The following is a 27,485-nucleotide window of genomic DNA, read 5'->3' as shown; positions in this document are numbered from 1 at the left end:
ATGAGGTGGGACGACTCAAAGAAACGGTGAAGGAAATCCACAAAGTGACAGTGGATGATCGTCGACTGAAAGTGCGCGAGCTAGCAGACATAGTAGGCATTTCAAAAAGTGCGGTACATCGCATATTAACTGAAAATTAGGACATGAGAAAGCTGTGTGCAAGATGGAGTGCCACGTTTGCTCAGACTCGAGCAAAACCAGTGTCGTGAAGATGTTTCAATTTAGAGTGTTTAGCGAAGTTTCACGGCAACAAAGCAGAGTTTTTGTGGGAAAATCTTTGACCACAGAGCCATTTTCACAAGTTTTTAACCGGAAAATAATCCTAGGGGGTAATAACTAGGGGGGTCAGGGTAGGGGGGGTATAACTGACCCCTCCTACCCTGATGTGTGAATTTCACACGCCGTAAATAGGGCTTAGTACTGGGTGATCTCTACCATCACCTACTAAACTGACCTTCGTGTTGATTACTGTTTTTATGGTTTATATTTAAGTGTGTGGTGTTTATATATATATATATATATATATATATATATATATATATTTATATATATATATATATATATATATATATATACATTATATATATATATATATATATATATATATATATACACCTTTTAGAAGTCGTAATAGTTCCGCTAATGGAATGTTGTCTGCCCCATCCACGGCCTTATAGTATTTTTATTTCATCTCCCTCTTAATGCCCTTTCTATCTCATTGTTAGAGAATGCATGCCTGACCTATCTTCATCTACTGAGATCATTATTCTCTCCTTCTATGTGTCTAACCTTGTTGGATGGGATCACGATGGTGTAGCGGCCTAATGTATTAGCTTCTCACTCTGAGGGACAGGGTTCGAATCCTGGATACATCAACATCTTAGACAGTAAGGGAATAAATAAGTGAATAGTATATTTTACGTTTATGAGCGTCGCCAAACTTTCCTAGATCCAACGTGAGTATCTGCGAATACACTCTTATCATTTTCAATTGATTTCCAAGATGAAAATGAAATAGATATACATTACAGTTTGGTTATTCAAACATAGGACTGTTCTGATGGTGTCCTCTTTTCCTGCGGACCAGATGCCATATCAAAACATAAGCTTATATATCCGGTGAAAAACCATAAACACAGTAATCAACAGGAAGGTCTATTTAGTATGGCGGTCTTTATGCCTATGCACCCGAAAGTTCAGGAGATCAATTATACCCTCTTACAGGGACGCACCCAAAAGTGGTAGGACTGATTTTCTCTGGCACAAACGGAGCAGTGGAGGTGGGTCTGCCTGGCAGGGTAAGGTGGAGGGGGGTCTTAGCGACAGACCAACACCAACCTCAGTCGCCTGCAGGCTGTCGTTGAGGGAGGACACTGTTTTTAGTGAAGCAAGTTGTTTTGTCTGCGTCGAAAAACAAAATGAATCTGAATTTAGAGCAACGTTACTCCATGAAGTTTTGTGCGAAACTCAGGAAGACGGCAACTGAGACCCTCGATATGATCAAGCAGGCTTATGGGGACACTGCCTTAAGCCGTTCCACAGTATTTGAGTGGCACAAGTTGTTTAAAGAGGGTAGGGAGCTCGTTGAAGACGACCATCGCTCCGGACGGCCGTCGACGGCAAGAACCGACACGAATGTGGACAGAGTGAGGACACTGCTGAACACAGACCGATGCTTCACCAGTGAAGAAATGCAGACCAGTTGGGTCTGTCTGCATCCAAAGTCCAATGCATTATTTCACAGGATTTGGCCATCCGCAAGGTGTGCGCCAAGATGGTGCCAAAAATTCTGCCATGGCGCGCTCATCGTCGGACAGCTCCTGGCCAAATACGGCGTTGCCACGTTGCCGCACCCGCCCTATTCTCCCGATCTGGCACCACCGGACTTCTTCTTCTTCCCCCTGATGAAAAGACAGCTCAAGGGACGATGTTTTGACTCGATAAAGGCCGTTCAAGAGGCTTCGACGAGGGTCATCAACGGCATCCCCATGGAAAATTTCCAGTGGGCGTACGGGGAATGGGAGCAACGTTATACTAAGTGTGTAGCAGCTCAAGGAGCATACTTTGAGGATTATTAAGTCGATGTAAGTATATCATCAATAAAATTCTTGTAAAAAAATCAGTCCTACCACTTTTGGGTGCGACCCTGTATAGAGGACTTAAAAGATTCTGCTATGTAAAATGCCTCTGAATACATCATCCTTGGTAACTGGTGAATTAAGCTCTCAAATGAACCATCCTATTCGCAGATATCTACAATATTATCTCAAAAACTAGTACAGTAGTATATAATAATTTATTTTAGTTTATTGTTATTATATAACATATGTAAGAGCTCATTTATATCAATAATAGTACAGTAGTAATAGTAGTGAGCATGAATTGATTTCCTGAGAGTTGAAATGATAAAGAGAATTTAGCTGCAGAAAAGAAAATAGTACAGCTACATACTGAGTTAGCACATTATATAACGTACCGTGTGGTATATCCCCAGTTTATCGTTTGATGCCACACTTTCCACGTTAACAATACAAAGCGGAATGCTGTCGTCTTCGTCCGGAATGGCAATTTCTCTTTCATTCTCCCTCGGAATCCCACTGCCTACCTCATCATCACAATCAACAACGCAACCACCATCCTTGCTACTGTCCCCAGCTGTTGAGATACCATTCCCGTAAACAACGGATGCAACAGGATCTTCCTGGAAGAGATTCATGAGAAAATCAGCACCAATCAACCACTGAAATAACAAATATTAATTCTACAGAGACATCCGTGAGATAGATTGAAGGACTCTGAATATAAGAAGCCAATACTGACCTTTCTGATGGACAGAAACATTAAAAAATTTAAATACACATTAAAATAGAGAATTGAAACAAAAATGAATCAAAGTTAAACAAAAATAGAACAAAAAAAATCAGCCGTGTGTTGGGATTGAACCGGTGACACTCTGGCCCGGATATATACAAGTTAAGCTACCACATTATTGTATTGCATGGACATTATTCCTATCTTTCCAAGTACTTCACGTTCTCATGAGAAAATCAGCACCAATCAACCACTCAAATAACAAATATTAATTCTACAGAGACATACGTGAGATAGATTTCAAGCACTTGGAATATAAGAAGCGAATACTGACCTTTCTGTTGGACAGAAACATTTAAAAATTTAAATACACATTAAAATAGAGAATTGAAACAAAAATGAATCAAAGTTAAACAAAAATAGAACAAAAAAAATCAGCCGTGGGTTGGGATTGAAACGGTGACACTCTGGGCCGGCTATATACAAGTTAAGCTACCACATTATTGTATTGCATGGACATTATTCCTATCTTTCTAAGTACTTCATGTTCTCATGAGAAAATCAGCACCAACCAACCACTGAAACAACAAATATTAATTCTACAGAGACATCCGTGAGATAGATTGAAGCACTCTGCATATAAGAAGCCAATACTGGCCTTTCTGTTGGACAGAAACATTTTAAAATTTAAATATACATTAAAATAGAGAATTAAAACAAAAATTAATCAAAATTAAACCAAAATAGAACCAAAAAAAATCAGCCGTGGGTTGGGATTGAAACGGTGACACTCTGGGCCGGCTATATACAAGTTAAGCTACCACATTATTGTATTGCATGGACATTATTCCTATCTTTCCAAGTACTTCACGTTCTCATGAGAAAATCGGCACCAATCAACCACTGGAATAACAAATATTAATTCTACAGAGACATCCGTGAGATAGATTGAAGGACTCTGAATATAAGAAGCCAATACTGACCTTTCTGATGGACAGAAAAATTTTAAAATTTAAATACACATTAAAATAGAGAATGGAAAAAAAATGAATCAAAATTAAACCAAAATAGGACCAAAAAAAATCAGCCGTGTGTTAGGATTGAACCGGTGAGCCTCTGGGCTGGATATATACAAGTTAAGCTACCACATTATTGTATTGCATGGACATTATTCCTATCTTTCCAAGTACTTCACGTTCTCATGAGAAAATCAGCACCAATCAACAACTGAAACAGCAACATATTAATTCTACAGAGACATCCGTGAGATAGATTCAAGCACTCTGCATATAAGAAGCCAATACTGACCTTTCTGATGGACAGAAAAATTTTAAAATTTAAATACACATTAAAATATAGAATGGAAAAAAAATGAATCAAAATTAAACCAAAATAGAACCAAAAAAAATCAGCCGTGCGTTAGGATTGAACCGGTGACACTCTGGGCTGGATATATACAAGTTAAGCTACGTCATTATTTTATTGCATGGACATTATTCCTATCTTTCCAAGTACTTCACGTTCTCATGAGAAAATCAGCACCAACCAACCACTGAAACAACAAATATTAATTCTACAGAGACATCCGTGAGATAGATTGAAGCACTCTGCATATAAGAAGCCAATACTGACCTTTCTGATGGACAGAAACATTTAAAAATTTAAATATACATTAAAATAGAGAATTGAAACAAAATTAATCAAAATTAAACCAAAATAGAACCAAAAAAAATCAGCCGTGGGTTGGGATTGAAACGGTGACACTCTGGGCCGGCTATATACAAGTTAAGCTACCACATTATTGTATTGCATGGACATTATTCCTATCTTTCCAAGTACTTCACGTTCTCATGAGAAAATCAGCACCAATCAACAACTGAAACAGCAACATATTAATTCTACAGAGACATCCGTGAGATAGATTCAAGCACACGGAATATAAGAAGCGAATACTGACCTTTCTGATGGACAGAAAAATTTTAAAATTTAAATACACATTAAAATAGAGAATGGAAACAAAAATGAGTCAAAATTAAACCAAAATAGAACGAAAAAAAATCAGTCGTGTGTTGGGATTGAACCGGTAACACTCTGGGCAGGATATATACAAGTTAAGTTACCACATTATTGTATTGCATGGATATTAATCATATCTTTCTAAGTACTTCACGTTCTCCAAGCCGACTGTATGCATTGTATTAATGTATCAACTCCAGGAAAATTAATCGACGTAGTTGGTTTATTCGTAGAGTGCAAAATGTCTCCAAATAAAATCCTAGGAGTGGTATTTTGAACTGATTCCGCTATTTAGCAAAGTGAGACTGGGGTTTCCTGTCGCTTCACGTGTGAAGATACCGTCACCACAATCTTATGAAGGCAATGGTTTATTGAACCTAACTGGCACGCACACAGCTAACACACGACTTTGTCTATACTATATACAAGACAACCTTAGGTCATAATATATATTATTTATATAAGTACACTAGTGTAAAAATCATTCATCTGATTCCAAATAATTAGATTCCAATGAATATATCTTTGTCAAAATAGGAATAATGAAGTAATGAGGAATGAAGGAGTACTTATAACATTCTTGGGTAGATGTGTGAATTTAATGATGACTGATTCCAATAGTTCGAGATGGCTAAACTAATAATTAAAGCATCAAACAGAGAGAATACCTGCCTTGCCGTGTTCTCAAAGGAATTCCAACACATAGGAGGGGCTTCTGACTTTCTTAAAATACTTACAATGAACTTAAACCTCATTACTATCACACATTATTGCTTCTCTATTAGTCCTAACATTCAGGAGACGAATAGGTACACATGAACAAAACCTCATTTGCACACAGAACACGCAAGAGATGTAGTTATTTCAAAGGATAACCTCACAGGGGAACGGAAATGCAAAGAAAGGTATCATTCTACACATTTAAATCTGTCTTTAATGCAAAAATACAAATATATATGTTAATAGAAAAGATTTAAGTCCAAAAAGTGTATATTCTGACTAAGCTTATATTGTAATTTAAATTTCAACACAATGATTCGACGAAAACGAACTTAAAAGAAGTATGTAGCATTTAAAAGAAGTCGTTTACACTTATTATTATTCCTCAATAGTAAATAAAATAATTGATTTCGATATCAACATGTACTACATCAACTGTAAAATCATATTGACATTTTTCCAAATGTTTCCAACTGTTCATATATATTTTTCCCACAAAATAACATTTTTTTAATTATTAATTTCTCCACTACGTGTTAGCACAACGATTTTAGAAAGTGTAGAATATCGTATACAACTATCAAAACGAGAATACATTTCCCGAAAAAATATTTTCACAAGCATTATGGTAAGAATATATTAAAAGGCGTAATCTACTCACCGTTAGGGGCAAATCACGAGAAATAAATGACAACTAATTTCATTATAATGAATCTAACACACAAAAACCATAAAAAAGTACTAAATGGAAGTGAAAAGTTAATTCGGTGCATTATTCCCCGTACTACAACTATGTGTGACCATAAATTGAACCAACATTATAACAAACGACGAGGAAATGAAGGTAAACAGTCTCAAAACAAGGGGTCATAAATGATATTTTGAATATGGATCAATGAACTGTCGAAAAATCATCTCCTTTAAATGATTACATCATACACACACGGTTATAACGTAAAGATATAGCAACAGTACCTCGTACACCCATCAGTTCATCACCCATTAATACCCACGTAGAACTCCTGCTAAACAGCTTCAATATCCCTAATTATGCTTACATTTCGTCCGCAAATCTCAGCTTCTCGCTGTCTTATGGACAATCTCCTCTCGAACGTCACTTTTGAGTCCACACAGCGACTCTTAAATATCCTAAAATGATTTAATTCTTTAATACACGTAGAGCAGGCTAGAGAAGGCATTCCTTCCACCCTGGTAACCTAGACGATTAAGTAAATACAAATAATAAACAAAAGTATTATTCAGTGCGTAGTTTAACACTTATTGTTTACATTTCAAATAAAGAGACGAATTTTTTTTGAGAATTTAATCTCCAAGTTGTGTGAAAGAAATGCATACGACCATACTACTTACCTGAAATTGTAATAAATCCTGAATCGTTTGTTCCACGTTAAAGCCTAGGACTAAATTATCACCGAAAATATCGATGAAACATTCACTTCTACATAGACAGAGCCTACATAAGCTCAGTCCATCAATCCAGCCATCCATTTCGAAATTGTACGTATTCTAAATCTCGGTAAAGCTACATTCATCAATCAGAGAGTATTCTTGCCCTTGATTGCACAATATTTGCACCAGGGCACAATTTATTCACAAACAACATCGCTTGTCGAATTCACCACACGCTGAACACTTCGTCTTTTTATGTTCAATGAAGGTAAGAATGCGTTCACCTGAAACATTCGTTGCTTAAGTTCTACGATTTTTCAGTACTTCTTGAGTGATAAGAGTGTATTCCCTCGATGAAAAACAATTTTATTACGGCTTACAAAGGTATTTATTTGCCGCCAATGCAATTACGATTCTGCCTAGTTGCCACGCAATTATCACTTGGCATTATGGGTTTGCAATATGGCGAGAGCTGCTTCCACTGTTTACATTTCTAAATGCATAGGATGACATATATGCCTAACTTCATGCCCTTTTACTATAGATTTGGAGGGTAGTCATCCGAGAAAACATTATCTCCTTCATAAATGTGAGCGAATTTGTCTTCTAACTGTTGGTCTAACAGCTTAAGTAAACCGTAACGTCAACTATGGGGTCAATCAAAACGAAAATTCCAGGTGTTCGCATTTTTACCTTCTTTGAACATGAAAATACGAATTAGGAAATCCTCTTCGTGTGGTGTATTAGACCAGTGCTGTTGGTGGTGGAAAAATTGTGCCCCGGTGAAAATATTGTATTAGTTTATTGTTCAATGAAGGGCTATACTCTCTGATTGATGTGCTTAGCATTACTGAGATTTATAATAAATATTGATACGAAATGGATGGATGGATTGATGGACAGAGCTTATGTAGGCTCTGTTTATGTAGAAGTGAGAGTTTTATCGATATTTTCGGTGATAATTTAGACTTAGGGTTTAACGTGGAAAAAACGATTCAGGAATTACTACAGTTTCAGGTTAGTAGTATGGTCGTATGCATTTCTTTCACACAACTTGAAGATTGGATTGTCAAAGAAATTTCAAGCCTCTTTATTTCAAATGTAAACATTGAGTGTTGAACTACGCACTGAATTATACTTTTGTTTATGATATTTATTTACTTCATCGTCCAGGTTACCAGGGTGGAAGGAATACCTTCTCTAGCCTGCTCTACGTGTATTAAAGAATTAAATCATTTTAGGATATTTAAGAGTCGCTGTGTGGACTCAAAAGTGACGTTCGAGAGGAGATTATCCATGAGACAGCGAGAAGCTGAGATTGTTGGACGAAATGTAAGCATAATTTGGAATATTGATGCTGTTTGGCAGGAGTTCTACCTGGGTATTAATAGGTGATGAACTGATTGGTGTACGACGTAATGTTGTTAAATCTTTACGTTATAACCGTGCGTGTATTGTTTAATCAGTTAATGGAGAAGATTTGTCGACAGTTTATAGATTCATGTTCAAAATATCACAATATTATATTACCCCTTGTTTTGACACTGTATACCTTAATTTTCGTGTCGATTTTAATAATGCTGGATCCTTTGATGGTCACACTTTTTTTGTAGTACATGGAATAATGCATCAGATTAACCTTTGAATGCAATTAAGTACTGTTTTATGGTTTGCGTGTGTTAGATTTATGAAAATGAAATTAGTTGTCATTTATTTCTGGTAATTTGTCCCAAATGTTGAGTAGATGACGTCTTTAAAAAGATCTTATCGTAATGCCTGTGAAAATATTTTTTCGGGAAATATATTCTCGTTTTTACAGTTCTACACGATATTCTCAAATTTCTAAAATCGTTGTGGTTACCCGTACTTGAGACGTAATATATATATATAAATATACGTAATACAATAAAAAATTATATTTTGCGGGAATAATTCAACACTTGATAACATTTTGAGAAATGTCGAAACAATTTTGTTGAAAAAGTTGTTGTAGTACTAGTGGTTATCGAAATCTGTAATTTTATCTACTCCAGAGGAATAATAAGTGTAAAGGCCTTTTTAAAAATGCTTCATAGTTTTTTTTAAGTTCGTTTTCGTAGAATCATTGTGTTGCATTTAAAATTACGACTTCAGCTTAACCAGAAAATACATTTTGTGGACTTGACTCTTTTCTATTTCCAAATATATTTGCATTATTACATCCAAGACAGATTTAAATGTGTAGAATGATACCTTTCTTTGCATTTCCGTTGCCCTGTGAGGTTATCCTTTGAAATAACTACATCTCTTGCGTGTTCTGTGTGCAAATGAGGTTTCGTACATGTGTATCTATTCGTCTCCTGTATGTTAGCACAAGTAGAGAAGCAATTACGTGTGATAGTAATGAGGTTTAAGTTCATCGTAAGTACTTTAAGAAAATCAGAAGCTCCTCCTATGTAGTTGGAATTTCTTTAAGAACACAGCAAGGTAAGTGATCTGTCTCTTAAATGGTTGAATTATTAGTCGCAAAATTTTGCAAACTTTCATCATTAAATTCACACATCTAGCCATGAATGTTATAGGTACTCCTTCTTCCTCATTACATAGTTATTCCTATTTTAACAAAAATATATTCATCGGAATCTGATGGTTGATTTTTGAAGTAGTGTATTTATATAAATAATATATTAATCATGCACTTAGGTTGTTTGATGTATAGTATAAACATAGTCGTGTGGGTATGCCAGTTAAGTTTAATCTACTGTCGCTTTCATAAGATTGTGATGGTATTGCCCACGTGAGGCGGCAGGAAACACAACTCTCCCTTAGCGGAATGGTTCAAAATACCAGTCTTGGTGTTTTACTGGGTGACATTTCATACCGTACGAATAAACCAACTATGTGCGTTACATTTCCTGGAATTAATACATTATTATAATGCATACAGTCGGCCTGGAGAACGTGGAGTACTTAGAAAGATATGAAAACTGTCCATGCACCATAATAATGTGGTAGCTTAACTTGTATATATCTGGCCCAGAGTGTCACCGGTTCGATTCCAACACACGGCTGATTTTTTGACGTTCCATTTTGTTTTAATTTTCACTCATTTTTGTTTCCATGCTCTATTTTAATGTATACGTGCATTTTTTAAATTTTTCTGTCCATCAAGAAAGGTGAGAATTGGCTTCTTATGAACCGAGTGCTTCAATCTATCTCATGGACGTCTCCGTAGAATGAATTAGTGGTTGTTTCAGTGGTGCATTGGTGCTGATTTTGGAATGACTCTCTTCCAGGAAGACCCTGTTTCGTCTATTGTTTACGGGAATGGTGTATCAACAGCTGGGGACAGTAACAAGGATGGTGGTTACATTGTCAATCATGCTGATGAGGGAGACAATGGGATTCCGAGGGTTAAGGATGAAGAGAAGGCCATTCCTGATGAAGACAACGGCATTCCGTTGTGCATTGTTAAGGTGGAGAGTTTGGCATCGAACAATAAACTGGGGATATTCGATAAGGTATGTTAAATAAAGTGCTACCTGGTTTTGCAACCGTACGATACTCCTTTCTGAAATTAACGTCCCTTTATTGTAGGTCCATTTCAACTCTCGGGAAATCAATTCATGAATCCATGTACAGTTGTTCCAGATAATACAATGGGGGAGCCACAAATAACAGGAATGTTAGAATAGATTCTTTAGTTCTCAATATATTTATATTAAATTAAGTTCAGCTTCAAAGTATTCCACATTGACCACAATGCACTTATCCAAACGATGCTTCCATTGTTGGAAACATTTCTGAAATTCATTTATTGGGATATCCTTTAGGCCGTCTAGCAATTTTTCTTTTACCACCACCTCCACAGAGTCAAAATGCTTTCCTTTCATGTCCCTTTAGAGACTGGGGAACAAAAAGAAGTCACAGCACGCTTTCCTTTCATGTCCCTTTATAGACTGGGGAACGAAAAGAAGTCACAGGACGCTTTCCTTTCATGTCCCTTTTTTGAGCCTGGGGAACGAAAAGAAATCACAGGAAGCTTTCCTTTCATGTCCCTTTTGAGCCTGGGGAATGAAAAGAAGTCACAGGACGATTTTCCTTTCATGTCCTTTTTTTGAGCCTGGGGAACAAAAAGAAGTCACAGGACGCTTTCCTTTCATGTCCCTTTTGAGTCTGGGGATCGAAAAGAAGTCAGCACTCTTTCTTTTCATGTCCCTTTTTTGAGCCTGGGGAACGAAAAGAAGCCACTGGACGCTTTCCTTTCATGTCCTTTTTTGAGCCTGGGGAACGAAAAGGAGTCACAGGACGCTTGCCCATTCCCTTTTGAGTCTGGGGATCGAAAAGAAGTCACAGGACGCTTGCCCTTCATGTCCCTTTTTTGAGCCTGGGGAACGAAAAGAAGTCACTGGACGCTTTCCTTTCATGTCTCTTTTTTGAGCCTGGGGAACGAAAAGAAGTCACAGGACGCTTTCCTTTCATGTCCCTTTTGAGTCTGGGGATCGAAAAGAAGTTACAGGACGCTTTCCTTTCATGTCCCTTTTGAGCCTGGGGAACGAAAAGGAGTCACAGGATGCTAAATACCGTGAGTAAGAGGGGTGGACAATCGATGTCATGCCGTTATTTGTCCAAATCTGCATCACGGAGAGGGTGGTATGAGCCGGTGTGTTGTTATGATGGAAGAACCAGTCGCCTGTGTGCCAAAGATCTCCTCTAGAATCCTCTGAATTGAACTTTATGACACTCCAGGCGTCTCACAGAATTGATCAATGGTTATGCGACGGTCTTCACGAATGTGGGCATTGATTTTGTCGACTTTTTCCTCAGTTCTTGATGTTGAAGGGTGGCCTGAACATGGTTGGCAATGTCAATTGACATTTCACCATTTTTATAACATGTAAACCACTCTGGTAGACTCTGGTTTTAATTTGGGCAGCTTCCCCACAAGCAGTCTTGAGCATTACAGTATTTTCCGCAGCCGATTTCCCCAACAGGAAACAAAATTTCACTGCAGCACATTTTTCTCGATAATCTGCCATCATGTTTTTTGCCGAGATGCAGAAAGCTGTTTCACTTGAAACAGCTCTCAGGGATGGACCGATCTATTCACAGCACTGGCGCTGTGTACACTGATGCAGAAGGTGTGAGTCTGGTGTACGACCCAGCAGAACAAAGGCTTCCCCATATCTATCTCCCCACCGCAGCCCAATTCCCGTTACTTATGGTTTCTACCTCGTATATAACATATCTGGAATTAGGATGGTTTATTTGTGAGTTTAATTCACCAATTACTAAGGATGATCAACTTAAAGACGTTTTACATGAGAGAATTTTTCCATCTTCCTAACAACGTCTAGTAGTAATAGTAATTAGGGTAGTAATTAGGGGGTAGTAATTAGTATTTAGGGGAGGCGACTGAATGCTGACGTCATTTGCGCCATAGGGGATGGATGGGAAAGGGTGAAGGGTGGAGAGAGAAACCTGGCGTCGGCATTAGCCTACTCTTTACAAAAGGCGCCAAGGGGTCCGCAGTTTAACGTCCCATCCGACGGACGGCGTACTCACTCAAAGTGCCCCCCACAAAGCACCTCAAGTAGGGATCGAGATACCTCTGAAAAATATTCAACACCGCCACTGGGATTTGAACCCAGGCCCTCTGAGTGGGAAGCCAGTACGTTAGCCCCCGCACCATCTCTATCCCCAACAACGTCTAATATATGGGAGAAAGAAGATGGGTACTGTGGGATAATCTCCAATAAAACATTAAAAGAATTGTAATATATTCAATACAATCAGGCAAGATGTACATAGTTTAAGTTCGTCATTATCGGAAAAACTAATTGCACTTTTTCACTGATTTATTTGTGGTGTGAAAAGTAATGTTTCACTTGATCAAACCGTCTTCAGGTACAATACAAGATTGAAATTGTGAATACATTGTGTTTATAGTTGTTTGAGGAAAAGGGAGGAGTATGGCAGGCGGGCACAAAGAGGGTATATATATGAAAACTGAAATAAACAGACAAACTAGAGAAACGGAGAGTTATGAAGAGGGTAGAAGGGAAGATAAGTACTTTTGGATGTTACTTGAGAGGAAGATGGGAGGAAGCTAGCGTTCTTGCGGTAGATAGATAGATAGAGGAGTTTATTCAGGCAAAATTGAGCCTATTTGGGCAAAATTAACCTAATTGTCCCTTCTTCCATATAATCCAATGTCGTATACATATTATATTAGGCATTAAACTTACAGATACATTCATGCGTACTCATAAATACATATAGAGACATTATGTGTGATAGAATCTTTTATGTCGTCTTTAAAAGGTTTAATATTGGGGAGAATTAAGGAGGGTTTTGTGGGATTATGTCGTATAAAAAGTTAAAAAGAATTCTTAGTTATGAAAACGTTTCAAAATCTAGTAGTAGTTGTTTGAAATGCAGTCCGTGGTTGGGTTAAGGCATCTTTTAGTGTTTCGTTCACAAGAGACGGTTCTTGTTTTATAAACTCAAACATATCTTTATATTGAGTCCCAATCGATACACTATCGAACGGAGGGAGGTTATTATTTGAAGGGAGAGGTGTTTTAATTATTCTAAAATCTCTCCCTATTGCAATATTGTTGGAAATAGTTTATAGCTTTTAAAAATATTTATTCTGAAATATCAAACAAAGTTGGCCTTCCATTAAATTGCTTATTCTATTAAGTACATATTTTACCCACTTAAATATTTTGCATATTCACTCCTTCATTTTGCGTATAAGTTTCAAACCTACTTTCTAAAAGTACAGGTTTGTGTGATGGAATTTGAATTTATCTTAGAAGGGAAGATAAGTACTTTTGGACGTTACTTGAGAGGAAGGTGGGAGGTAGCTAGTGTTGTTCAAGTACATGGATAAAATAAAAACTCGTAAACTCTGGTGCCCAGTTGTTTATTATATTACTGTTGTATAAACAAAGAAGGAGCAGACTCACTTCCAGAAGAGTAGAATAATCCAGTTCAGCTTTCACTATATTGGTTGTGGGCTTTGAGGCCTTTCAAATTAATGAAAGTATATTGTATCACATGTTACGATGACCAATTCTCTCTGCATTTTCACAAATTCAACTGTAAAAGTTCACTATTGATGGCTGACAAACAAATACTAAATAACGTCGCGTCTTCAAACTTGAAACATATGCTTTAAAGAATGCGTTCTTTAACATACAGTAATATTTTTCAAACTATTACTGTCTCGTCTTGGTGCCAGTGGTTTTTCCTGTTAGAATGTCAGCCGTGTTAGTTTTGGAATTGTGTTGGATGATTGCTGGGTTAGGATGTGTGTTTGTGTGATGTCTGACGCTTGTGGATTTGTATTTCAGGGTGCTATATCGTCGGAGGGGAGTGTGTTTGGTGGAGAGGGTTGGGGCGTGGATGGGGGAGGGAATGGGGGGGAATCGGGGCTGCAGGGGACGGAGGAGGAGGAACAAGGCATCCCCAACGGAGTCGTGGTGAAGACTGAGTCCCTGGATGAGGACGAACTGGCGTCGTGTGACGATAATTCTCAGGTGAGACTGTCGTTGGCAGGTAGGGAGTCGTTAGGAGGTGTCCCTCGGCAATAGGAATCCTTTGGTCGGGGAGCAAAGAGGCCCTCGGGGTCAGAATAAAAGGTTCTCTGTGTCAGATTAAAGTTTGGTTGAAATGTAAGCGTTCTTTCTGCTTGGAAAAAATGTTTAAAATGAAGGATTCTGTGAAACCAATAGATTTGTAAGGTCAGTTAGCGTGTTAAACCAAGGTATTTGTGATATGAAATCTTAATTGGTAAGTTTCTATATTAATTTTCAAGTGAATCAGAGCCTTTAAAGATATATATATAAACTGAATACAGTCATGATTCGGTACCTAATTAGTAAAAGGTTTGCAGGAATCACTTGGTGGTATATTATTAACAAGAGAGACCAAATAGCATCTCTTTTTTCGTAGAGAGATTTGTTTAACATTTTAAGGGGAATGACCCCATAACTCAACACCATAAAATTCAAATGACATTGAACGAAGAATTGGAATGGTTAAGTGTTAAAAGATACCCATTTGAGATGAGAAAGTTGAGCTTCATTAAACATATAAACAGTTTTACTTCAGTTTATTACGAATCCGACTGATTTGGGTCTCCCTGTTAAGTCTTGTATCAATGTAAATTCATAGTATTTTCAGCAGTTTCAAAGTCAGTTCATTTTTGATTTAAATATGCATTAAATAAGATGAGTTTCGTAAGTATTTAATTGTAAATGATTAACATCAAACCATTTCTTAGTCTTTGGGGTAGAGATAGATTTTACCTTTGCATCTTCTAGATTTTGACATTTTTGCACATATATATATATGTATGTATGTTTGTAAAATATAATAAAAACTTAAATATATATGTGTTTATATATATATATATATATATATATATATATATATATATGTATATATATATATATATATATATATATATATATATATATAATACATATACATATGTATATATATATAATACATATATATATATACACCTATACATATACTTAAACACCTATACTTAGCCTTAGAATTAACAATACAGATTGATTAAAATACGGTACGAGAATTGCCCTGAAATCGCTTCCCATTCTTCTGTTTGGACCCTACAGATTTGGCACAACCGCGGTACAAGCCGTGAACCAGTTACCCCTTTTGAGAAATACACAAAGGATGATATGAGGAAAGCTCTCGATGAAGTACGTGCCGGGAATCCAATAAGAGTTGTCGGCCGGGCTTACAGCATACCGGAGTCGACCTTACGGAGACACCTTTTTCAAGGACAGCTGGCACGGGAAGGTAAGGACGGGAAACGGGCATTCAGTTACAACCAGGAGAAGAAGCTGACCGGATTCATACAAGGGCTTAGGAATTCCGGAAGAGTCTCCGATCCGGAGAAACTTCGTGTTCTTGCGCATAGATATCTCCGGAGACGCAAGATGGTCTGTTTGTTTGAGTCAACTCCGCCGCCAAAAGGTGTTGTGGATTGGTTTGACCGGCTCCTGGAGAAGTTATCTTCCCTCGAGAGAAGCAGATCCGTTAGCAAAAGCTCAAGGAGGGTGAGTATTGATATGGCTATTGGTTTTAAGGAAATGGATATTTTAGAAATCCTAGTAAACTCATGGAAACTCGATAATTTTAGTCAGCAGTCCGTCAGATGGGATGTTGAAACTTGTGACCCCTGGGCATTTTATTGAGTAATTTTGGGGAATACAGTCAGGGTTCATAATGACTGTTTCCCTTAATACTTTCCCGCTAAACTGAAAGGGTTAAATCACAGTTGGCTCTTAAGTAGAGATTGCCCAAGGGTCAGTTGACAGTCCGCTGGAGTTGAAATTTAAATTTGTGAAAATATTAGTATCAGTTTGAGTAGTGACGATATTTCCAATATAAAAATGTGGTAATTTACAAGTTTACATTGGATTATGTTATCGATTAATGTGCACAGTATTTATGTACGAGGGTAGGCTCAATTGTAGTGTATATATGCTTGTGTAGACGGCAAACTAAACCAAATAGCAAGACGGGACGAAGAGTAGATTAAAGTACAATTCTTTAAGTCTCAAAATCATGTATTTATTTGTCAACATAGCCACTGCATTAAGGGTAGCACACATTACTCCACCAACGTGTAACAACTTTAATATATATTCCGTCAATGACAAACTCTTCAGATATCCATACTAAAAAGAAAGACTCGTACTTTTCCACAGATTTTATTATACTATACAACGCGTTTCACCGACTTGCGGCATCATCAGGTACAAATTTTGCAAAACAGACAGAGCCAGAATATATACCCTCAGGACAGAGTGGGGGCGGGGAGGGTTGGAAGGATTTGAGAGGGGTTAGGGCTCGCAGGTGCGTTGATGGATTGTTTTGACCATTTCCAGGCTAGTTTCTCGGAGAGGAGTGGGGAGGAGGGGTATGGGAACAATTGCTCGTTACAAAGTGTCGTGTTGGGGTTTGCCAAGTGCCTTCTTATCTCTAATTGCTCGAGAGGGTCCATTTTTAATCCTTTTGAGAGTGTGTGTAATATCTCTGGGACAAAGTCACGGCTGTAGTCGAATTCTAGTAAATGCTTGGCGAAGAGAGAGTTGTTATTCTGATTTTGGTGACACCTAGCGTGTTCCTTGACTCGTGACTTGATATTCCTGCCGGTCTGACCGACATAAACGCTATTGCAATCCTCGCATTTCAGTTTATAAAATGCCTGATTTGAGAAGGCTATCCTGGGTGTCTTTGGCATTTGCTAGAAGATTGGAGAGTGTTACGGGTGGGTAGAAGACTGCTTTGAGTGAGGTGGGTTGGCAGTTGGAAATCCTATTTGAAATATCTTCCAGAAATGGGATGGAGCACCACTTAAAATCTTTAGATTCTGCGGGTTGTGATATGAAAATGCTTTTTATGGATATTGTTTTTTGTTTTTTCCGTAGTAATGTGTCGACTAGTTTAGGGTTGTAACCATTGTTGGTAGCTATATCCGTGCTTGTCAGGAGTACAATGTTGTAGTTTTTGGGGGAAAGGGGGATGTGTAGGAGGGGGTGGATCATGGAGTGGAGGGCCACGTGTTGGTGAGAAAAATGATAGGCTGAATCATTAGAAATTATGTGGTCTGTATAAGTGGGTTTCCTGATGATGCCGCAATTTGGTGAAACGCGTTGTACCGTATAATAAAATCTGTGGAAAAGTACGAGTCTTTCTTTTTAGCATTGATATTAAATACTTCTACGAAGTGAAGCCTGAAACAATAGAATAAACTCCTCAGACTTTACTCAAATCCACTTGAGTTATTGACAGCTGTGCCTTTACCTCATCATCGTACGAGATGTAATGATTATTATCCTTTGAGAGGTGTCTCTCTTTGAGTTGATCAAGAAAAACCATAATAGAAATCCCAGAAGGCATCGCAGAGGGGGGAATAAGGAGGAGGGTGTTTTGGTATTGGTTTCAAATTTCTTAATGGTTTCGTAATAGCCTCTCCAAATTGCGTGCGAATTGTGTATAGAAATGAGTGTTGTATTGTCATATTTGCAAGATTATCATTGGCTGGTCTGTCTGCTGCCATTTTAAAACACGACAAACTCGACTCCAATATGGTGTGATATATGCGATATGCATACGCTTTTGATATAATTGATTCGCCCTTGGTCATTTTTGAATATCAAATCTTCAAAAAGACGAGTTTGCTTTGATGTTTATATATATCATCTGTGGGTCAGTGATCTCAGACGTCCGCTGCTCGTGTTTCATCATCCAACAATGATTGTGGCTTTTCCCAGGCTCGCAAACCACGATATTTTACCATCCATATCAGATTGACAGTAGACCTATCAACAGCATCATCACTACATAATAAACAGTCTTATAAAACGACGATTGAATCTCAGTATTGAGTCAATTTTTAATAGTCACGCTGTTTAAACTCGCAATTGTTGACATATATAGCACACAACACTAGAACACGTCTCCATACTTCATCCACTTCTTTTTAAACTACTACACTGGATGAATAATGTAACGACCTTAGACCTAAGCATGCATGTTGATGGGGAATGTTACTTCCACATGCCACAACTAGTGCTTCTGAAGGTCATTTTGTTTGTGGTCTCCCAGGACTGGTCTCCATACTTCATCCGCTTCTCAAAATCTTACACTGGATGAATATTGTAACGACCTCAAACCTAAGCATGGGTGTTGATTTGGGGGAATGTTACTTCCACATGCCCAAACCAGGAGTGTTCCTGTGGCTCATTTTGTTTGTGGTCTACCAGGAGTATATACGAGGGTCATCCGGAAAGTAGTACCCGTTCGTGCCGCATGAAGTGCTGACGACGCGAGTAGCCGCTGGACGAGGTCAGATAGCTTCAGTGGCTTGTCTGCCTTCTCTGAGCCAAGTTGCGTGACGCTAGCATTGCCTGTGTTGTTTCTGTGATTGTTTACAATGTTTAAAAAAATTGAGAACGCCGCCAGTTGTGAAGTGAGGGCAGTGATTAAATTCCTCAATGCAAGAAACGTTCGCCCATGTGATATTCATCGCCAATTAAAGGAGGTGTATGGAGACAATGTAATGGACGAGTCGTCTGTTCGGCGGTGGTGTCGCAACTTCAACATGGGGAGGGGGAACACACACGACGATGAGCGTTCGGGGAGACCGTCTGTCATTACAGACCAACTGGTGAGCTCAGTTGACGAATTCGTGAGGAACGATCGGCGCGTCACAATTGATGACATCTAGTGAGCATTTTCCCAATGTTTCTCGAACAATTGTTCATGAAATTGTTAAACACCATCTGCATTATGCAAAAATTTGTGCAAGATGGGTCCCTCGCGTATCTCAATGAGCTGGCGGCGAAGGACTATGCAGCAGGAATACAGAAACTTGTCACACGTTATGACAAATGCCTTAATTTGCTTGGAGATTATGTTGAGAAGTAGTTTAAAGTATCCTCTTTCAAATAAAATTTTTTATGTTTGTTAATATTTACTTTTGTGTCTTTATTTCACGAACGGGTACTACTTTCCGGATGACCCTCGTAGTATGTGTGCATTCATTCCTATCTTCGTATCATTATTTTATATATATATATATAATATATGAATAATGTAACATTCTCAAAGCTCTATCTGCAAGTTGACAGGGAATGTCACTTCCACATGCCGCGAGCAGTGCTTCTGAAAGTCATTTTGTTTGTGGTCTACAAAGCATGTTACTTGACAGGCTGAAAACTAGAGCAAACACATGCTTGTAGACTACACAAACAAAATGACCTCCAGAAGCACTCCTGGTCTGGTGGCATGTGGAAGTAACATTCCCCCAACTCAACACGCTTGCTTAGGTCTGAGGTCGTTACATTCTTCATCCAGTGTAGTATTTAATAGAAGCTGATGAAGTATGGAGACGTGTTCTAGTGTTGTGTGCTATATATGTCAACAATTGGGAGTAATAAACAGCGTGACTATTAAAAATTGACCCCCACTGATATTAAAAACATCGTTTTATAAGGCTGTTTATTATGGTTTACGATGCTGTTGATGGATCTACTCCGTTAATCTGATGGGTAGTATAATTTCGTGGTTGAGAGCCTGGGAAAAGCCAATAATTATTGTTGGATTAAACTCGAGAAGCGGATGTCCAAAATCACTGACCCACAGACGATATATATAAACATCAAAGCAAACTCGTCTTTTTGACGATTTGATATTCAAAAATGACCAAAGGCGAATCACTTATATCAAAAGCGTACGTATCGCATATCACACCATATTGGAGTCGAGTTTGTCTTGTTTTTTAAAATGTCCGCAACCTGTCCAGCCGATAATAATCCTGCAAATATAACAATGCAATTTTCGTCCCCACACACAATTCGCGTGCAAATTGAAGAGGCTATTTCAAAACCATTTAGGAATTTGAAACCAATTCCAAAACACCCTCCTCCTTATTTCCCCCCTTCTGCGATGCCTTTTGCTATGCCTTCTGGGATTCTTAATTATGTTTTTTCTTATCAACGCAAAAGGACACCTCAAAGGATAATAATCATTACACCTTAGACGATGATGAGGTGAAAGCACAGCTGTGAATAAGTCAAGTGGATTCGAGAAAAGTCTGAAGAGTTTTAAAGTGATGGAATATAAATAAAAGTTTTTAAACGTTGGGAGAAATGTTGGGAGCCTTAATGTTGGGACTATGTTGAGAAATAAATCAATGACTTTGAAACTTAGAGAATGATACTTTATTTCACTTTTCGTCAAATCTTGCTTTCTGGTTTTGTTTGCGGTCTATACAAGCACGTGTGCATTGGTGATCAGCCTATCCTTGTACACGGGTCATATAACAGTAAGTCTGTTTCAAATCCATGGCATTCAGTTAATTGGGCAATGTTCCTTGGTTAGAAAAGCTTCCTGGTCTGTGACTAGACCGCATTTGAAGTTTCAGCTACACTTATCAAGTGTTTCCGATTCAAAAGGCCGAATGAACCAAAAAAAAACCTCTTGTTTATCCTGACAGAAATGGTTGAAATTTTGTTGTTGCAGTGATTAACCCTCTTAGTGCGGCGGGGATTCCAGGGGTACTTAGTGAGAAGTGCGAAGGGTAATTTAAGAAAATGTATCACCTTAAGAAAAAAAAACATTATGAAATTATTTGTTTAGATATCCATGTGCAGTTTTTTTATTTTATAATAAAATATTGTAGTTAATAATGATATTATACATTTTATATCATCTGAGAAATAAATGTAATTATTACAGTATTATAAATTTAAAAGATTTTTTTAGCAATAATATTTCGATTTTTAGACACAATACTAATGTATTTTTTTTAAACATTTTTCAATAAAACTACCATATTTAAAATATAATAAATAATTAAAAAGACATGTAGAAAAAATTATAATTAAATAAAGAAAAACCAGTGAGTCGCAAATTTTTTTGTCAGCCTCTGCATAGTTTGATTTTGTTGAAAAGGCTGATCTCACTGAGTCAAATTGGGACTTTTCCCCATTTCCTTGAGACTGCGGCAATGTGCTTACAATATAAAGGCAGAAAAAAAACAAAGTTCTAACTTACAGAGAACTATTGACAATGTAATCCAATACACAGGGCGCAATTGATTAGATTGGATGGACGGCAAGAGAAACCAAAATGATTACAAAGCAGTGCTCTCATTTCCATTGTATCAACAAAGTCTGAATAAGTAGTTATATATCAACACCACCACACCATAACACATTCAAGAGATTACAGATGAAAACAGATTAGTAGCCTTTCAGTGGCTTTTCATAGTGGAAAGACCACTCAGACACAAAAAACGAGCAGACAATTAGGCTGAGCTTCCCGACATGTACAAAACTGAACCTAAAATTATAGTAAGAATTATACTTTTTGAGAAGCATATAAAATTGCTAATAAAAAATTAAAAAATGTGTCTTATAATTGTATGGAATTCACCAACTCGATGGCAATAAAACCATAAATTATGAAAGAAAAATCCATAAGTTACAATGATTTAAACAATAGCCTATGCAAAAGCTGATATATCGGCCCGCCGCACTAAGAGGGTTAAGCAAGACATGGACAAAATTGGAATGATTTCTTAATGATGTCAGTTCTTCCCCTAATGTTTCTTTTATTTCATAAGACCTGTGCCTATCTGTTTTGTCGACAGTATCCACTTCGGAAGAACGGTTACACGGAAGGGGACATGCTTGAAGCGGTCACAGCAGTCATGTCCGGACGCCCAATCAGACAAGTTGGACGGGAAATGGGAATAGCAGAATCGACGTTACGTTTGAGGATTAAAAAAATGAGTAAGATGAGCATTAATATTTCTGATTTTAACTAATGCCTCTAGCAAATCCCTCCCGTTGGACGTGAATACGTAAAGATAATGTCGGTATACAGGGTACGTTACAAAATTAATGCAAATGAATTTCCCATGCCTGTCCTGTTCTTTGGAATGGGATTAAATCACTCAGAGTAGCTGCAGGAAACACGAAGCTTTGCCTCAAATCCAGCCTCAGTGCTCTCCAAGCTGTGAAAGCATCAGGACGTCAGTTATTGTAAACCTCTGCCCTCCAACCATGTCATGAAAGACCGAGCGAGTAGAAATTTCAAGTGAACTTTTGAATTTTATTAAAAATGAACCTGATTACTTAGACAGCATCATCAATGATGATGAAACCTGGGTTTTTTAATATAAGACCCAAGTACAAAATGCCAAAGCTCTCTAGAGTGTTACATGAACCAGTCCCCAAAAGCGTAAAAAAGGCAAGTATGAGTGAATTGGAAGTGAAAACAATTCTCATTGTCTTTGTCGATGGTGAAGGAGTGCTCCATGAAGAGTTTGTTCCTCTGGGACAGACAGTTAACAACACTTCCTAATATGTGGATGTACTGGTAATACTCTGAAAAAAGATCATTAGAATGAGAAAACACATCTTAACTCCATCACGACAAAAGGGCAACTCCATCACGACAACAGGGCAACTCCATCACGATAATACGACATCTCCATCATGATAACACGACAACTCCATCATGACAACATGGCAATTCCATCACGACAACAGGGCAACTCCATCATGACAACAGGGCAACTCCATCACAACAACACTGCAACTCCATCACGACAACTGGGCAACTCCATCATAACAACATGGCAATTCCATCACAACAACACGGCAACTCCATCATGACAACATGGCAACTCCATCACAACAACATGGCAACTCCATCACAACAACAGGCCTTGCCACAAAGCACTATGAGTCCACATATTTCCTGGCCAGCATAACACCAGGTGCCAACCCTGCCCCACCCCCCTTTTATAGTCCTGATGTTGCCCTAGGAGACATATTTTGTTCTCTTGGATTAAGGCAGCCCTGAAAGGAACCAGTTTAATGCCCATTCAGAAGAGAATCAGAATCAGCTCTGAGACTTAAAGACCTTTTGCAAGTGGTCCCCGAAGACGCCTTCCAGGGCATGTACCGATCATGGTAGAGCTAAGGGAAAAAATGTGTAGAGGCCAAAGGAAAGAGTACTTTGAAGAATTTTAAGTGTTTCTGCAAATCTGTTCAATATATTATTTCTAAAAAAAATAATTGGATTACTTCTGTGACGCACGCTGTATATGTAGAAAAAATTTTATAAACTAAAATATATTAATTTTGAGTCAAACATGTTTTGAAGTTATGTATTACCCCAAAGTCTGATGTGCGAAACGTAAATAATGAGGTATTAATTACCGTTAAAGTGGTATTTTTGCCAATCCTGTCCAGGAATGATGGAGATTAAAAGTAAAAATATGACCATTTAATCTTTCGAATGGTTTTGAAAACATAATTTAAGTCAAACTCTAAGTGTGGAATGTTTTTGACCGACGTATTAATTTTTTAGAGCAGTATTTCTCTTATTACGCGATAAACAATACCACAGATGGCTTTATGAATTGTATTGAACCAAAAATACTGTATTGCAAGAGTTCGTAGCATGGACAAATCAATTGTAATGTACTTCCATAAATGTTTATAACCAAAATCATTGATTTGTTTCAATTTCTCATAAAGTGCACATGGGTACAGATTTTAAATATATTTATAAGTATATACATACAAGGGAGGACCCAAAACTGACAGGAATTGGGCTATATATAAATATATATATATATATATATATATATATATATATATATATATATATATATATATATATATATATATATATATATGCTGGTTTTCCCTTGCAAGGGTTTTGTGGGGTGACGACCGCGGAAGCCTTGCCTTCCCCGCTGCCGGGCACGACACACGGCCGATTGGGCCGAGCCCCGTGGTTGCCAGGACTCAACATATCTCTATTGTCCATCATATTTTTTTTGGGTTTGATAATTGAGGTGGTTTCCCATTGCCTTCCTCAATAATGTTTTAAACGTGACACCATCACTTACTGGCCGCCCCATGGGGTCAGACGCCATTGCAGCTACCTCACTGAGGAACAGATGCTGCGTGGACTACCTTTCGTCTGGCATAATTATATATATATATATACATACATATACATACACATACATACATACACATTTATGTATATTTTATATATATCTTTTATATTTACATATATATATACACATACATACATATTTGTGTTTTTATAGATATATATAATATATATATATACACTACCTTGATCAAATATTTCCCGGAATTTATTCAGAAAATTAAAAATACAAGTTTATTCATCTAAATCTATACTGTCCCCTTCAAAGTAATCCCCATCGACTGCAACACACTTATGCCAGCGCTTGATCCAATCCTCGAAACATTTTTTATATTCGGTTTTCGGTATGTCCACCAGTGCTTCCTGCGATTTTTCCATTACTTCCTCTCGGCTGCTAAAACGCGTTCCCCGTAATGGTTTTTTAACTCGATTGAACAGAAAGAAGTCACAGGGAGCCAAATCAGGTGAATTCGGTGGCTGTTGGATGGTATTTGTTGCATTTTTCGTCAAAAAATTACGAATAATGATAGCACTGTGCGACGGTGCGTTATCATGGTGCAAAATCCACGAGTTTTCTGCCCACATTTCTGGTCTCTTTCAGCGAATTGCTTCACGCAAACGTCTCATAACGCCCAAATAATACTCTTTGTTTACTGTCTGGCCTTCTGGCAAAAATTCATGATGCACTACACCGTTGTAATCCATGAAAACCGTCAGCATTGCCTTCTTTTTTGACTGAAAACGACGTGGTTTTTTTGGTCTCGGCTCATTTGGTGAACGCCATTCACTTGCCTGATGTCTGGATTGCGTGTCGTACTCATAAACCCACGTCTCGTCTCCAGTAATGATCCTTTTGATGAATGTGGGATCGGATTCAGCCTCGCAAATCATGTCTTTTGCGACGTCAACACGGTCTCTTTTTTGCATGAAATTGAGGTCTTTTGGCACCAACTTTGCTGCTACACGACGGAAACCCAAATCATTAACCACAATGTCTTGGGCGGATCCATAGGCAATGTTCAAGTCCTCCGCTATTTCTCTGATGGTTAATTTGCGGTTATTGACCAACATTTCTTTTACTTTATCAATTTTTTCACCGACTTTCGATGTCGATGGTCTGCCACTGCGTTCATCATCTTCGATTGACTCACGACCACTTCTGAACCCCTCGTGCCAGTGGTAAACGACCGTTTTTTTAGAGAATCGTTGCCGAAACAATTTTCCAACATTTCCAACGTCCGTGCGCCACTAAATCCGTTTTTTACGCAAAATTTAATACAAGTTCGTTGTTGCAAATTTAAATCCATTTCTGCAATTGTAAAAAATCGCCAACACACACAGAGATAGATGTACTCTTGGCTACGTAACTTTTGCAAATGTCAAGTTATGACACTAAGATTTAAAGGGAATATCAACAACAGATGTACCAATTTAACAAAAAAAACAGAACTCAAATCGGAACGATGGGAGCGCCACATGGTGGTTATTCCGGGAACTTTTTGATCAAGGTAGTATATATATTTTTTTTCCTTTATATATACATGTATATGTATATATATATATCGCGGGTCGCGGTAGTCCAGTGGGTAGAGCATTGGACTGCTGACGGGAGGGTCCCGGGTTTGATTCCAGGGCAAGGCACTCTGGGCAACTGCAGCTCCACCCAAGCTAAAGTGATATAGTACCAGATCTTCCTGGGAAAACATAACTGGCACAGTGTATTAAGGAACTGGCCCCTTTACCCTGATGTGTGAATTTTTACACGCCGTATAGGGCTTAGTACTAGGTGATCTCCACTATCACCTACTAAACCGACCTTCGGGTTGATTACTGTGTTTATGGTTTTATGTATATATTCTTGTAAATTCTCTTTTCTAAATACCAGAGTCTGGGCTGGTTTCCTAGTGCCATTTGAAACTCCCATACCGTGGTTGGGAGGGTCGAGCAGAAGAATTCCTTGTACTGCGATCCATTAAAATGGATTGTGGTCCACTTTGGCATAGCCCGAACCAGTGCTCAACATTCATGGGATTACTTTGGCATCTCGGAATGGACCGTTCGGCACTGGAATATCGAATGGAGAAGAACCCGGCAGAGACTCAACTTTGCAAGTATGGCACCGGCTCAATTACCAGCAATGGTAGGCATTACCATTGTGTACTAATCTGAAATGAGTTATCATATTTTGAATGTTATGTCTGCATTCTGTTAAACTCTTAATCCAATGCCTCTTTGACCAAAGTAATTTCAATTCTAAAGTGGAGAACATCAAAAGGGGACTAAAACTGTCCGTTGAGTGGGACGTTTAAATTTGTTACCCCTAGTTTCCTTATTTAATAAGGAGTAGATTTATCATTGTGGTGCTTTTGGGTTTTATTGTCCGTCAAACAGGACGTTATGTTTTGTGACCCTTTGCTGGCTTTGATATAACATATATGAGGCTTAAATTTTGAGAGTTATTCTTCAAATAACCACCCTAGATGTGTATACTTCATTCTGATTGGCCCACAATAAGTCACGTGATGTGTTTCAGAACATTTTTGAAATAAATACAATCTAATTTATTGCCAAAACATTTATCTCTGTATTTTATTTATTATTACTGGAAAAAAGTGTTTAGCCAGCTCTTTCCAAATTGACTTAATGGTTTTGGTTGTGGTTGCTGCCTGCGGTACCGGTAAGTCTTATCCTCAGACTGCTCAAAATGCCGTGGTACAAGTTGAAGGATTGTTCCAGAGCATTACTATACAAAGTTTATACCAACCATGGCATATACAGGGATGTTGTTGATTGTTTAAGAAGGGAACAGTGTCTCTGGAAGCGTGTCAATGCCATTGATATTGTCAGGATGGACAGCAGTAATTGTGTCTAATATGTTGGTAATGGTATTGCAACTATTGTCAGTATTTTCTTATGGTTGATATGGATTGTTAAATGGATTTATTCCGTTAACTAAAAGTGGTTGTCACTTAATAATTATTGACCTCGGATAATTGGTCATTAATACATGTGTG

At 37.9% G+C, this 27,485-nt stretch overlaps 2 protein-coding genes across 2 annotated transcripts in view; one reads left to right on the top strand and one right to left on the bottom strand.

The window, feature by feature from the left end:
- The window catches only part of LOC139693269 (uncharacterized), a 16,548-nt gene extending 9,202 nt beyond the window's left edge, over positions 1-7,346 (bottom strand). The window contains exons 1-3 of the mRNA XM_071591379.1: positions 6,919-7,346; positions 6,606-6,764; positions 2,477-2,701 (exon numbers count right to left, since the gene is read on the bottom strand). Of these exons, the coding sequence (XP_071447480.1) occupies positions 2,477-2,701; positions 6,606-6,764; positions 6,919-7,056 (522 nt within the window). The 5' untranslated portion in view covers positions 7,057-7,346. The remainder of the gene's footprint in view (positions 1-2,476; positions 2,702-6,605; positions 6,765-6,918) is intronic.
- Positions 1-27,485, top strand: part of LOC139693198 (uncharacterized) — an 83,204-nt gene extending 55,719 nt beyond the window's left edge. Inside the window, exons 3-7 of the mRNA XM_071591300.1 lie at positions 10,233-10,457; positions 14,298-14,483; positions 15,591-16,037; positions 22,145-22,286; positions 26,357-27,485. Of these exons, the coding sequence (XP_071447401.1) occupies positions 10,233-10,457; positions 14,298-14,483; positions 15,591-16,037; positions 22,145-22,286; positions 26,357-26,376 (1,020 nt within the window). The 3' untranslated portion in view covers positions 26,377-27,485. The remainder of the gene's footprint in view (positions 1-10,232; positions 10,458-14,297; positions 14,484-15,590; positions 16,038-22,144; positions 22,287-26,356) is intronic.

This window comes from Hetaerina americana, unplaced genomic scaffold (assembly GCF_022747635.1).
Source record: "Hetaerina americana unplaced genomic scaffold, ioHetAmer1.1.p SCAF_45, whole genome shotgun sequence".
In the NCBI taxonomy this organism is placed as follows: domain Eukaryota; kingdom Metazoa; phylum Arthropoda; class Insecta; order Odonata; family Calopterygidae; genus Hetaerina; species Hetaerina americana.
Note: the sequence above shows the minus strand (reverse complement) of the source record. Positions and strands in the feature narration are given on the sequence as shown.